At 38.0% G+C, this 15167-nt stretch overlaps 1 protein-coding gene across 1 annotated transcript; it reads left to right on the plus strand.

Annotated features, from left to right (window-relative positions):
- The first annotated feature begins 6419 nt into the window (after window positions 1-6419).
- On the plus strand, window positions 6420-14469 carry LOC121314229 (inhibin beta A chain-like). The gene is made up of 2 exons (XM_041247263.1): window positions 6420-7039; window positions 13471-14469. Exons 1-2 carry the CDS (start codon window positions 6643-6645, stop codon window positions 14247-14249), a joined length of 1176 nt encoding a protein of 391 aa, XP_041103197.1. The 5' UTR covers window positions 6420-6642; the 3' UTR covers window positions 14250-14469.
- Window positions 14470-15167: the final 698 nt, after the last annotated feature.

Raw genomic sequence — 15167 nt, forward strand, 5'->3', positions numbered from 1 at the left:
GGAGAGTTAGAGCATTTGAGATGGTTTGAAGCACTTTTTTTACTTTGAAGCTGTTGCTTCATGCCATCTAGATAGGGTTCTGGGTTCAATCAGCTAACTGCCCTTATGTTGTTTTGTTCACCTAACCTGCAGTCTGGCCATTTCTCTTCAGGACACCACAGTACTCAAACCTTTGACAGTCTCCACACAAGTTAATACAATTGACAAGAATAAGAAGGTCCTTCTCAGACAGGCTTGTAAAATGGAGGAGCTTGTTGTTTGTACTGTCTTTGCACTGTTGAGAAATAGAGAAGATTGACATGAGGACCAAAATAATGCAAAATGGAACCTTAAGCTCCAGCTTTTTCCTAATCCCTCCCAGGAAAAAAAACTAAAAAAAAACAAAAAAAAAAAACATTAAACATACAAATGGCTGTAGACCACAAAAGAGATTTCAGTGGTGATTCAGAAACTTACAGAATTTATACCAGACCTTCTGAGACTCAAACTTGTGGCATTGCATTGTAGATGGAGAAAGGCCTCAGTTACATACATCGCTGATGCTACAATGTAATGTCATAGTGGGTTGTTGAAGTTGCTTCCAGCTAAGTGTCATTTTTGATTTTGTGTGCACCTCCTCCTTCAAATAGAGTTTTGAAAAAGGCATCTCCACTTCTAATTAGAAGCCTGGCAGTGATTTCTTTTTTAAGGTATAAAGGGAAATCGTTCTAGTAATGACTCAACTAAAAGCAAAGAGGGTGGCATCCCTCACGCAAGACACTGGAAATCCACCCACATTTCATGCAGTGATCTACACTAAAATGTCATCTGATTCAGTTTGACTCCTAAGATCATCACCCGTTTAGTGTGCAAATGATGTCATTTTCTACGTCTTATTTTAGAAAAAAATCCCAATTTTCTGAATAGCTTTTTAGATTTTGGTATTGCCATATTCACAAAATAAAAATGTTGATATGAGGAAACACATTACTGTACTGTTTCTGAAACAGCAACATTACTGTACTGTTTCTGAAACAGCAACGTCAACTCACACCTAAAATGTGATATATATATATATATATACACACACACACACACACACACACACACACACACACACACACACACACATATATATATATATTCACACAAGTTACAGTGTACTTACTCAGGGGTGTTATGTGACGCAAACTCCTGAAAAATGTATCATCAAATGTACCATCAATGAAACTCCATTTCTTGCAACATCTCACAAGATTGCAAATCCCAATCTAATCACAATAAGACAGTGCCTTGATGTTTCATTTAAGTGTTGATTGTATTTATTAACTTTGCATTTTACTTTTGACTTTAATGGGCACACTTCGTACACACATCTGATGTTATCACATAAACTAAGATTAGTGATTGTTTTTCGAACCATTAAAAATGAGCTGGAAAATTCAGATCCCTCTATATTTCACATTCCAACACTGCTCTAAAGGAGCACAGCAGCATTATTGGGGTGCTAAACAGGATTGAAGTAGATAGCAGAGGTAGTCTCAAACGTACCTGGGGGGTGGTTACATGAGTCAGTTATACAGTTTTTACTCTAGTGTTCAGTATGGTAGTCAAGAGAGGGGATGGCTACTGGTCACCTTCTCACCAGAGGGATAGTGGGGAGGGATTTCTCCTAACTTAAAACTGAATTAATCCTACCCCTAGAAGTAGTTTCAATACCTAATTAATTACTAACCCTGAAGCAGTCTGTGCGAAGGCAAGCAACATACAGTACAAGTATTCACTTCTTCCTCATTTCCTTCAGGGCTTGTTACTTGGTTCCTAATATGTGTACCCACATGTAGAGCTAAATAAGCTGTCTATTACAGTAGACAGAATGTAAGCAAATCATCTTTACTGAGCCGAGGGCTTGGACTAGAGACCTATTGTGAAGATAACAATGGGCAATGTGCATTAACTATTGGAAAAGTGAAAACCAGCTAACCACTGGGAGCAAAAGGGTATTGTGTATGGAAAAGGTATAGCGGTTGTGCAAAGATATAGATCCCCCCCCATCTTCCAGGTTCCTTCCTTTTCTAACCATTTACAAAACATTACATTCTTATGTTGTTCCAACCTCCAAGGCTGTCCCAGTGTTTACTACAGTGGGGGGACATTTGACAAGGAGGTGACATTTAGGGTGAACTGAAGGATCCTCAGACCTAGAGTTCTGAATCACACATTAGCTCAGTGGAAATGCTGGGGACAAAGTAGAAAGTACAGATCAGTACTAAGCAGTACATTTCTAATAAGACAATGGAAATCATTTTAGCAACTAATGTATGTAAAATAAATATTAAAGTAAGGTTGGTGTTTTTTATGCGTTTCACTCAGAACCAGACATTAGGGCGTCCATGCATGTTAATTCCTGCCACCAGGGCATAGACGTCAGTTCCTAGACTGGCCAGGTCAAACCCGGACAGATTGCGACCCTATTAAGGAAGGTGTTTTTCTTCTACGTGTTGGTAAGAATTTTAACACAAACAGGAGCAGATAAGTTTAAAAAAAAAAAAAACATTGTAAAAATGGACTGCAGTGTAAATTAATAAAAACCTCGTACAATGTAGTAAAGCATAGTTAAATTATAGAGAAGCCTAGCAAAGTATAGACTGGCATTGCCAAGTAAGGTAAAGCATACTACACCATAATAAATCTAGAGTAAAAGCATTGGAAAAGTTTGAAAAAATGGCAAACTACTGTGCATGTATAATATGGTAAACTTACAAGGGAGGGGAAGTGAATCAGTGACAGAGTGAAAGGATAAACAGACAAGGTAAACGGGTGGGACAAACAGACAGACAGACAGATAGAGAGCGTAAAAAGAAAACATACTAAACAGACATGAGTCACCCCACCCTCTTTCCCATTCCTATCAATGTTTTATTCCATAATTTACTATGATGAGTCACCCAAACCTTATATACGGGTTGGTTGTCTGTCTCGTCTGGAGCGTGATGTTGCATAAGGACCTAAATACTTTATGGGTGTTGGTCATGCTGAAATAAAGTATGTGTTTTATTTCACAATTCAATTCTGTGGTAAAAAGGCAAACATTTTGTCTACTTGACCTGGTATGCTATAGTTTTACCTCAACGTATGTGTTTTACAATTGGATCAGATACACAGAACTCATCCTCACACAATCATATGTAGTGTGAAAAATACATTTTAGTCCTGCTGCTTCCTAAGAAAATTTCAGGAGTCGGTCCGTTGTGGTTGGAGATTATTTTGTTAACAGAAATAATTAAAATGCCTGCAGCCGCTACCTAAAATAACAGAATGTGGCATAACTGTATGAACTTGGTTTTTAAATTGTGCAATTCTGACTGTGTGGCACTCTTTAAAAGCACTTGTGACAATTATAAAAATGACCCTTCTATTAAATTGACTTGCTAAAAATATAAATGGGGAAGGGAGAGTAATACTAGCGTATCTATTTAAATGTGTTAGTATTGTCCAGTTCTAGCTATACATGGTAATGTAACTTTTGTTATTTTGGATATGTCATCAGTATCGACAGCAAAACCAAGAATCTTTGGTGATTAAGCCTCTGTGTATTATGTTCGACTCATTATGTTCGACTCAATACCACAACAATCTTGGATTTTCCATCAGTGCATTACACTATGTAACACAATTTTTGTTCCTGGGTAGTAAGTGTTATTTCCTAATTGCTTATGCCTCGAAAGTATAGAACATGGCTATTATTCCCCACAAACTTTGCTTTTGTGACCAGGACAGTGATATTTCTGTAAATACAGTATAATTGTAAATCTCTAAAAACTACTCACTTCTAAATCTTTTGTAATCATCTTTGTATTACTTTAGTATAAATACATGTTAATTTGGATTCATATGTTGTTTTTTTCTGACTTTATGTGAACGTCCTGGTCACAAAAGCAAAGTTTGTGGGGAATAATAGCCATGTTCTATGCTTTTGAGGCATAAGCAATTAGGAAATAACATTTACTACCCAGAAACAAAAAAAAAAAAAAAATTGTTACACAGTGTTATCAATGTAACAAATGTACAATTTTTATGGAATGGCCCTATACACATTTTTTGTAAGGCGGGTGTTTGGGTGTCATCTCAAGATTCAGTGTTTTGTGGACAGGAGGGTATATTTGGGGAAATGTGTAAATAATGCCAACAGGATAGTGCTGAAAAAAATCAAGCTGCCTCACTTTGAGCTGTTTCTGATCAATCAATCAATCAATCAATCAATCAATCAATCAAACTTGTATATAGCATCCGCTATACATTTTTTGGGGAGCTTTACATCATCATAGAACACAAGCCCTATCAAAAAACAAGGTTTGCATCTTCGATTTGAACATGGAAATGGAGGAGATGCCTCTCATATCCCTAGGGAGAGAATTCCAAAACAAGGGGCTATAGGACTAAACACCCCAGCACCAAACGTATTAGTACCAAATGTATTAGTAAGACTAGGAGGGACCACAAGGAGATCAGCCTGAGCAGAACGAAGGTTTCACCCGAGCGTGTATCTTTGAACCAACTCTGACAGACAGCGAGGACCAGATCTACCTTAACCCTATTGTGCCCCTTAGTGGCGGAAGGACGCAATAGCTGATACAGGCTTTGACAATTGCATTTTTTGCTACTGTCAGGTAAAGTAACCATGATGATTTACAGATAATAATATGATAAAGACAGCCCCCCTCCCCCAGATCTAAACTTGTTTTTAAGACTTTTCAAAATTTTTCAAGATTCCAAAGGAGTAAACCTACTTTTTACAGTGTTGAAGCAAATGTAGTAAAATTGAACTCAAGCAACACTGTCTAGAAAAGTGACTGTATAGCTTTTGAATACCCTGGCATCAGGAATATGAATTTAGATTATAGTTATAGATATAATTTCAAGAAATTCTGTGTTTTAAAATGAAGCTGAATATGGCTTGTATGGTCAATAGAAAAAGTTCTATGAGATCCTTTTTTCCCACCTCATCACCCAAACATTTGGGATTATATACTCATTGATTGGTATGGAACCATCCACTGATTTAATATCAATCAATTTGTTATCCTTTAAAATGGTTCAAAAGAACCCCTTGCTTACACTTTCAACAAAATGTACCTCCCAGCTATTATGTAGACCATATGAATGAAGTGTCCCTGGAAGCCTCACTGGCCACAGCTGCTGAGAAGCCCAAGTGATGGAGGTGGTGGATTTAGAAGTGGTTAGCCAGTACTGTAGGTCTGGTACTCAAGGGTGACCACTTTAAATCTAGCCTCTGCCATACTGACTGCATGTGCACTGAATGGATCCCAGGCTGATGCACTGGGTTGGGATCTGAACTCGCAACTTTTCCATCCTGAATAGGCCAAGTCTTTTACTGTGAAGCAACCTGTCTGTTCTATTCAGAAACACCAACTGCGATGCGAAGAGAGTTGGCAGAAAATATATCTATATTTATATTATATATTATATATTAAATATTTTTTGAAAATAATATCCTTTTCTCCAAAAAATTAGAGAATGTCAGAGTTGTAATCACGCACACACAACACAGTGCCAGCATCATTCAAGAAATATATTTAATATGTGATTGTTATAGAGAGGACTGGAATGAATTACCTTTCCAAAGGGGTGTTTTACTATAGAGATGAAGGGAGAGAGGGGGACGAGAGAAAAATGAAAGAGAATAAGGCAGGGGTGGAGGAGTGAAATGAAGGTGAGTGGCTAAAAATATAAAAGCAGCTGTGGTGACAGAAGAGAAGAAGAAGGAGGAGAGAAGTTGTAGAGACAATAAAAATTATTTAAAAATAAAATGAGGAAAAATAAAGCTATATACAAGTCTATATAAAAAGACTTATTTTGTGTAGATGAATAAGACATTTGATATTCATAAAACTCTTCTACACTGGTCATTAAATGACTGATGAATAAAAGCTATGGGATGTCTACATGTATGACAGAATATCAAATATGTGCTATTACATTTATCCCCTCTCTGCAGTGAATAGCTTTAGCTTCAGCTCCATTTTATTGACCAGTTTCATTTGACAAATAAATTTTACTTTACAACAAAAACTGAATCAGTTTTGTTAACTTATGTGGTTGAGGCACCTAAAGTAAATATGTCCAATTACTTGAAACTTTGGCACGTTACATATGGAAAGAAAACAGAAATGAAGACACTACAGAGATCAATGCTGAAAGCCAGGTGCTATAAAGTAATGGAAAATAATTGACAGATGGACAAAATACAATAGGAAACAGGAATAGAAAAAAAATAGAGTGCAAACAGAGGTAGAGGGGGGTAAAAGAAGAAAAAGGGAGTACAATAAGAGGGAGGGAGGGAGGGAGGGAGGGGGAGAGAGAGAGATAAAACGAGAAAGCCCAGCCTACTTAAACACAAAACCCTCCCTCTGCTCACTCATTCAGCTCTTACTCTTAACCACTGAGACCTCTCCAGCACTCTGCACATCCCTTCAGTACTTCTACACTCTCACGGACCTCTCCAGCTGACAAGCTCACAAAAACTTGTTAGCTAACAGATAGAAGATTTAAAAAAGGGATTATTCCTTGTGGTTTGCTTAGTTTATTTAACTACTAAAAAAAGGGAAAACTACACTTTAAGACCAACTCTACCCATCCAGGATGTCCTTGCCTCTGCTGAGTGGAATTGTGGTGATCTTCTTTGGAATGCTGGCAAGGAGCTCACCCACCCCTGGCTCCCTGGACGGGCACACATCTTTCACCGACTGCCCCTCTTGTGCCCTCTCCAGAATGCAAAAGGACATGCCGGCCACTTCCCAGCAGGCAGACATGGTGGAGGCAGTCAAGCAGCATATCTTGACCATGCTGCACTTGAAACAGAGACCTAACATCACCCAACCAGTGCCCAGGGCAGCCCTCCTGAATGCCATCAAAAAGCTGCATGTGGGCAGAGTTGGGGTGGATGGCAATGTAGAGATTGAGGATGACAGCCACAGCCGGACAGAGATGAATGAGTTGGCTGAGCAAATGTCTGAAATCATCACTTTTGCTGAGGCAGGTTAGTAGTCCAGTTTTGGAGTGGAGGGGTGGGGGGGGGGGGGGGGGGGGGGGGGGTCTTTTTTCAACTGAGCAGATTCTGCCAGTTCGACAGGTTTGTAAACACTTTCAACTTCTTTGTGTGTGTTAATGGAGGAGAGGATTGGAAAGTAAGTCTAGTAATAGTGCACAGAACTTAAAAGTTAAGACCTGAAGTATACAAATATATAAGAAGACTAGGCTGCAAGGTATCTTATTACCTATGTCATCTTAAAAGCCATCAGGGCATTCTGTTCAATCTGTGCTGAAAACCTTGCTAATAACTTAAGTCTGCTGCTATGTTGTGAATTGTACTGGTAACTGACTGCTAGGCTCATAGGCAGCTGGGTGCTCCCTACCTCTGGGAAAACGGGATGTTCAGCCCCTTACTGTGTCCTGTGCTACAAGCATGGACTGCCTCCCAGAGTTGTGAATTTTACAGTGCACAGGCTATCTGCAAAGTTCAGAAGTCAGTGCTGTACCTTTTGCTTCTGCACACAGATTGTGCCTTTCAAATAACAATGTACTATTCAGAAAGGCATGTTTGTAACCTACTGAATACACAAATAAAAAAATGATAAAAAAAGCTATACTTCGAGTTTAGGAGTGAAGCACATGTTGCTATGCACAGGCTACAACAACAAAAGTGAGGACTCTGGCTTTGTATCTGATTAGGTGAATAAAACACTGTGAATATAAATTACATTCATAAGTACATAAGCCACAACGTAGGTAATGTTTTTTTTTTTTTTTTTTTTAACTCAAAGAGCTGCACTTAAAAACTATGCCTCACGCTGTGTCAAGGTACTTTGTACAGTGGTTATCGACAGCATAGTCCTCATTACCACTCTATAGGGAACAGGAATCTGTTCGCTGCAATGCACTCTGTGCTGAAAAGTTTTCTTCTGGAGTAAGTTTTCCTAGACAAAAGCTATAAGCTGCTGGAGAGGTAAGGAGCTTTTCTTTATCTATACTGAAAGGGACATGTTTGTTGAAGTGCACTGTGGAACAAAAGTACGCTTCAGTTAAAAAAGAAAGCCTACTAGTAAACTAATACCAGTGGTAGTACAGACTGACTGTAAATACCTGTGCTGCAGTGGAGCTGGGCACTCTATGAGGAAAGACTAATAATAATATATTTTCCTTAAGACAGCCTAGTCTGCTCCTTTCACCAATGTGATTTGTTGTACAAAACAGTGCACTAAAATGCTTGACTATAGTGCATGAACAGATTGTATTGTACTGCCCCTACTTCAAAACATGTGTCCCTGTTATTAGATTTTTGTTGTGGTACAGTGCTTGGCTGTCACCTGTAGCCAAAAGGCTACAGTAGTCGCAAAAACGTGCTATACGGTTATACACAGACCATCAGCCTCTATACTAAAATGTGTTTTAATCGCTTGGCTTTAGCAGAGTTTACAATAGCATGACCTTTACTGCAGTCAGCAGGGTTTTGCCAGTTATTGACAAATACAGGGCCTGACATGTTAAATCGTGTTACCTTCGATGAAACTCGTTCTATTTTGGTAACACAAGTCAGCAATTCAGTTGCAGGTAATGAATGCTGTTTGCGATCTGCTCAGTGCATATCCTCACATAACACCAACAGATACAATTACATTTGGAAGTTACTTGATGTAGGGAACAAGTAACATTGTGGGGTAGCCCACTCTTGACAGTGTTGCTTCTGTTTCCGTTTTAACAAGTCTGTCACTAACAAGTTGAAGAAAAAAAAAGATTGTGTAATGACTAGAATTAACCAGGGAGCAGTGTTCCAGATTGGCGAGTCCTCTTTAAACCTTGTCTTTCACCCAATACAGTTTAAACTTTGACGTGAAGCTATGTGGGCTACAGGCAGGAGGACACACAAACTGTTATTTTTGAGAAAGCCGTAGTGTACTTTATTTTTTATTTTTTTAAGACGCATTAAAATGTGTGCAGTGCAGCGTCTACGTACCTCTGTACACTGGTTTTTCACAGTCCTTATTTTACACTAGCTCTGTCATTTACAGCGGTGTCAGATTTTCACGAGTTCCTAAATGACACCATATGAGCCAGTGTTCAGTAAACTTGGAAGTAAAAAAAAAAAAAGAAAAGAAAGAAATAGAAGAACATTATTGTCCCGCATGTATTTATGTTTGGTTCTGTATTGGACTATTCTGGCCCATTATGTGAACAAGTTCAGTGTATCTTTTGTTTTGAGATGCGAAAAACCATATGAAAGGTGGCAGATAACAGACCTTTAAAAAAAGCATTTTCAAAAGCCTAACTGAAAACTTTTCCTTAACATTACCAACGAGTATCGCTAGATGGCAACATAGAAAGAAAACTGAACCAAACAGTTTAAATTGTATAATATAATTGATAATATATATATAAATATATATATATATATATATATTATATATATATATATATATATATATATATATATATATTATTTTTAAACTTAGACAGAGAGCTGCTTATTTTGGCTTTTTTTCATTTAAAATAAAATAAAATAAAAAAACTTTTTAAAGCTGTGTATCATTTGCTCCAGTAAAAAATAAATAAAAGAGAGAGAAAGAGAGCGAGCGAGAGAGAGAGAGAGAGAGAGAGAGAGAGAGAGAGAGAGAGAGAGAACTATAAAAAAATGCAGTCACAACAGAGCAGTTGAGGCTTGATAAAAACAGAAATAGCTGACACTTGGCTGCAAACAACTGATTGTGAACCAAAACCATTGCTGTAAAACCTAAAGGCATGTAACCTGCTGTATATTAGCACTGTAAAGGTGAGTTAAATCAAAGCATAATTCTGTCATTCCACCTTGGAGGTTTCTGAACCACTTAAGTGTAAGTGTGCACAACTGAAAATGGCACACACAAAGTGATCTGTGTAATTTGTCAGGCAATGCTGTATTTAATTACTTCATTCAGAGAAATATACATCCATCTGTAATTGTTTAAGCACCCCTACCTTTATGAAGTGCAGTATGGGACTCTTTGAATGGGTCCCACAATTAATATGCAGTGCACATAACTCTGTGATGTATTCTATGAAAGAAGTAATTAAACACAACGCTGTTCAAAGATTTACACAGACTAATTTCTGAGAGTCTCTGTCCAATGTGTATACCTACATTTTGTAAATTGTTTATGCCATAATGTGTGTCCTTTATACAAGCTCTTATGTAAGTTATACATATATATCTTATAGTATAGAATATCTTATAGTATAGAATATATATATATATATATATCTCAATTGGAGCAATGCCCTTAAACATTTTCCACCAGTATCAAATCTGGACGGAATAAACTTCCCTTTATATATATATAAAAAATGTAAGCAACAAACATTACAATATGCTTTATACCATACAATACCATAGGTGACATACAGACATACAGACAGACATACATTTAACGTGGTCAGAAATCACATTCACTTCATGCTGCTTCTCTCATACTACTCTAAGAGAGCACATCTGTGTTAGGACTTGTTTAAACATACCGCCTGTCTTCCAAGGCATCCCTGGAAACTGGTAAAGAGGGTTTTAATGCCCGCTTTATGAATAAACAGATTATACAGATATAATGAGCTTCATCTACATGACAATGTCTAGAGTGAAGGTACTTGAAGTGATATTTATGAACATTTGTATAAATGTTGTTGGATGTAGTGTTATTGAGTTGTACAGTGTACAGTACCATGCTGACATAGTATATACAATTATAAATACATCGATAAATCTCTTGATAACATTGTTTTGACATACCCTGATGTTCTACAAGTGAGAAGAGCCAAAAACAACTTTTGTAACATTTTGATAATCAGTCTGAACTTTCCTCTGATTAAACTTGAAATGTAAAAAAGAAAAAAAGAAACTTTATTGAAAGCAGTTCCACTGAGTTTTCAAATACTAATCTATGACAAATTATGTGAGTCTACAGTTTCACGTGCCTTCTCTACAAAGGCCTGGGGACATTTAAAACAACACATTGGTAACACACTCCTAACATTTCTGTTCTATGAATGATTGGAGTCGTGGCACAGTCCAAAGGCACAGTCAGGCAGGTGCCAGGAGATCTTCCCCCCCGGAGGCCTGTAAGCACTTTTCAGTCATGACCGTGATAGCTGCCATTCAGTCCTGTGCCTCTCAAGCAGAACATGCAAAGTATGTCTTAACTTTGCGGCTTTGCATGGGTTTGTGATGTGGCCGTCAACTTAGGATCAACTCGAGGTGACACAACTAATTTCACCTGCGACATAAGCCAGATTCTTACCCAGCCCTACAGAGGTGAATTAACTGAAAGCTTTCCCAGTTCCTGCCTCCTATTATGTACGAATTTTGATTCCTCCAGTACTTTAGCGTGTATAACAAGGCTTCAAATCAGGGTATAGGTGCTTTTGAATATGGCTACATTAGTACAGTATCTAAGCTATTTAATTATTTCAACCAAGCTTGTCCTACACTGAGCAACGTTCTTTGCATTGAATCAGCTTTCTAGTGGGATCAAAGTATTAAAACATATTAAGAGAAGCTAAAAAAATAAATAAATTCCAATCCTTTCTTTGAATTGGTTACACTGTTTAATAACAATGCTTTGGCTTTTACATTGCTTGCTCCTGCCTCTCCAACACCCACAGCCTTCTCTTGAAACCCATTCCTTTACTCCTTATGCTGCTGGTTTGAGTGATGTGAGAAGGCAAGATTATGGTCTTTGCATTAATTTTGGGTCTTTGCAGTGAAATACAAGTGTCTGACTCAGAGTGTTACGTGACAAGTGCCATGCCCTTCGGCGCATGCGTGGCATTGGTCCCACAGTCTGTCAGGAATTAATCTGTTACATTCTCTGTAGGAGCTACTCAGTGGAATGCTTGTGTTTTGAAAGGGAGTAATTATAAGACACTGACTCCGAGGATATTGGAAGAGGGGATTGCAATATCAATGCGCTAGAAAAGTTGTACTAATAAATGGTTGGAGAATCTTATTATTTTTAAATACAAAGAGGAAAATACATCTGATGAAAACAGTGTGATGTTAGAATACCTGGGATACCCTTTGAACTATCTTGTTAAAAGAGCAGCTAATCAGGACATCTAACTCAACCATACTATGCAAAATTCCAACTTACAAAATATGGCAATTTATATATATTTTTTTAGACAAATTGGTAGGTATCAAGCTGACTAAACCTCTTTTGTGGACCACTTTTTCCCTGAAGGCAAATGTCTCAACTGCTTTTTCAAGTGTGCCAAATTGTTCAGCATACAACAAAACTATCAAAAAAGTGTTTCATGCATGTTCCAAGATCTTAAGGAGACTTGTGCACTCCCTGGGTCTTCTTTTTTTGTGTATCTTAGGCTTCGCTCAGCCCTTTGTGCCTATGGAGTCCCATAGAATGTGACATTGTCCACTCACCCTTTAGCTTTGCACTTGATCTACTGCTATAATTCTTATTAAAGACATTAGTTTAAGGTTATTATTATTATTATTATTATTATTATTATTATTATTATTATATTATTATTATTATTTATAATAATATATATATTATTATCATGCTTTGTATTATTGTTAAAAGTTATTTTCAATGTAAAGTTAACAAATATATATATATGATATATATATTATTATATAGTATCTAGATCTATATATATATATATCTACGTATATATGATATAGTATATATATATATATGTGTGTGTGTGTGTGTGTGTGTGTGTGTGTGTGTGTGTGTGTGTGTGTGTGTATTTTATTTTTGGAAAAGGTATATTGGAATTGGGATGTTGTGGGTTTGATCTTTGCTGGGCACTGGCTTAATTCAGCCTTAATGAGTATCTTGGGGCATGCTGGGTGGCCAGAGGTTAAAAGCATACTTGGTTAGATTAAAACCACCATGGAGACTGTGCACAACAATTGCCTGTAGAAAAGGGAAGGATGTGTTTTTTTATAATGAATGGCAGTTACCAATTCAAACAAATGAAATTACTTATTTAATTAATATACTGCTTTGGCTAAGTCAGTCAGTTTGAAAAGTGGAATCAAGACTGTTAATCAGCTTTGGATCATTTCTAATGCTTAGTAATAGTAACATATGACTGACATACCTTTTCCACCAACATTGCTGTAAAAACTGAACTGGTTTATAATGAAAGCATCCATTTAGTAAATCTTTCAGTACTAATCACAACTGGAGATATAAAAAACATACTTTCCTAAAAAGCATAGTGCCTTCACAGCTAGGAACATGTGGTTTATACAAAACATGTAAATGACCAGATAAGTTCAAGAAACTGCAGCACTTTTAATGCTTCATTGTGGGCAGCAATATGTCTCTTCACTTATGGGCTGGCCTGCTAATATGTTAACAGTTGGATTTCTAAAATGCTGAAGTGTAGTTCATTCTCTTACTCTTATCTCTATTCCAGGTGCCTCTTTAGGCTTGGTGCACTTTAAGATCTCCAAGGAGGGCAGCGACCTTTCACTCATAGAGCAGGCCAACGTCTGGCTCTTTCTCAAGCTCTCCAAGACCAACAGGAGCCGCGCCAAAGTGACCATACGGCTGTACCAGAGAAAGCAAGGCATGGTAAAAGGGGAAGAGGAGATTGTCGTCTCAGAGAAAGCTGTGGACACACGAAGGAGTGGCTGGCACACCCTGCCAGTCTCCAGCAGCGTCCAGGCGCTGCTGGAAAAGGGACACAACTCCCTGGATCTGCGGATAGCCTGTGAGCAGTGCCAGGAGGCCGGCGTCACCCCTATCCTAGTAGAAAAGGATGAGCGGGAGCAGTCCCACCGGCCCTTCCTCATGGTGGTGATACGTCAGTCCGATGAGCACCCGCACCGGCGGAGGAAAAGGGGCCTGGAATGCGATGGAAAGATCAACGTCTGCTGCAAGAAACAGTTTCAAGTCAGCTTCAAGGATATCGGCTGGAACGACTGGATTATAGCCCCCACGAGTTACCACGCCAACTATTGTGAAGGGGACTGCCCAAGCCACATAGCGGGGTCCTCTGGCACCTCTCTCTCCTTTCACTCGACTGTCATCAACCATTACAGGATGCGGGGTATCAGCCCCTTTAACAACATCAAATCCTGCTGCGTGCCCACTAAACTACGGGCCATGTCCATGTTGTACTATGACGATGGGCAGAACATTATTAAAAAGGACATTCAGAACATGATAGTAGAGGAATGTGGCTGCTCTTAAAGCCAAGCAGACTGCCCTGAATATGTAAAGGACATGGTAGTTGGGGGAAAGACATTCCTCCCTTTCCTCCAACAGACCCATAAACCTTGACAGACACAGCATGGAGTTCAATTCATAGTTTGCTGGTTACCAGTCACTTGGACCAGCCTGTGGCACTTTCAGTTAAAAAAAAGTACAAAAAAAAATAAAAAAAAAAATACAAAAAAATAAAATAAAATAAATAAATATATTTTTGTTACAAACAAGAGAGAGGGAGAGAAAGAAAGAGAGAGAGCGAGAGAGAAAGAGAGAGAGAGAGAGGAGAAAATATTTATGTTGCAGCATTTATGGTCCGAACTGCACTGCAATAAAAAGTTACGTTTTGATAAGGTGCCTACATTTTCAAAACTATGCAACCTGTCGACGTTTTTTGAACCGTTTACCTTTTCAAAAAGAGGAAGACTTATTTTCGATGTAAATGTTTTCATGTTTATGCTTTGTTGAGAGATACTTGAAAGAAACATGTTTGACCAGCTGCTGGAGCCAAACACTTCTCTATATAATTATTTTTATGATATATATATATATATTTTTTGTTGTTGTTTGTATTTTTATAAACGTTCTGAACGTTTACAATTTGCACTATACCGACATTTGATCAGCCTAATCGTTATTTAACAGGTATTGGAGAAGAGGGGAGCTGCACTTAAATGTGAGCTAAATTAACTTTTACAGCACACACAAGAGGTTTGTTTATAAAACAAAGACACCAAAGATTTAGTGTGAGTGTTTCCAATGTCCTGTGTGTGGTTGTTATTGGGATAATTATTCACAAAATGTCTTGCTCAGTCAAGGGTTGTGATTTAAGGGTTAATAGTTTTCCTTGCCAGCTCTAAGTAGTATTAGCTTCGAGTCCTTTTTACATAACGTGACCATAGG

This window comes from Polyodon spathula, chromosome 4 (assembly GCF_017654505.1).
Source record: "Polyodon spathula isolate WHYD16114869_AA chromosome 4, ASM1765450v1, whole genome shotgun sequence".
NCBI classification, from domain to species: domain Eukaryota; kingdom Metazoa; phylum Chordata; class Actinopteri; order Acipenseriformes; family Polyodontidae; genus Polyodon; species Polyodon spathula.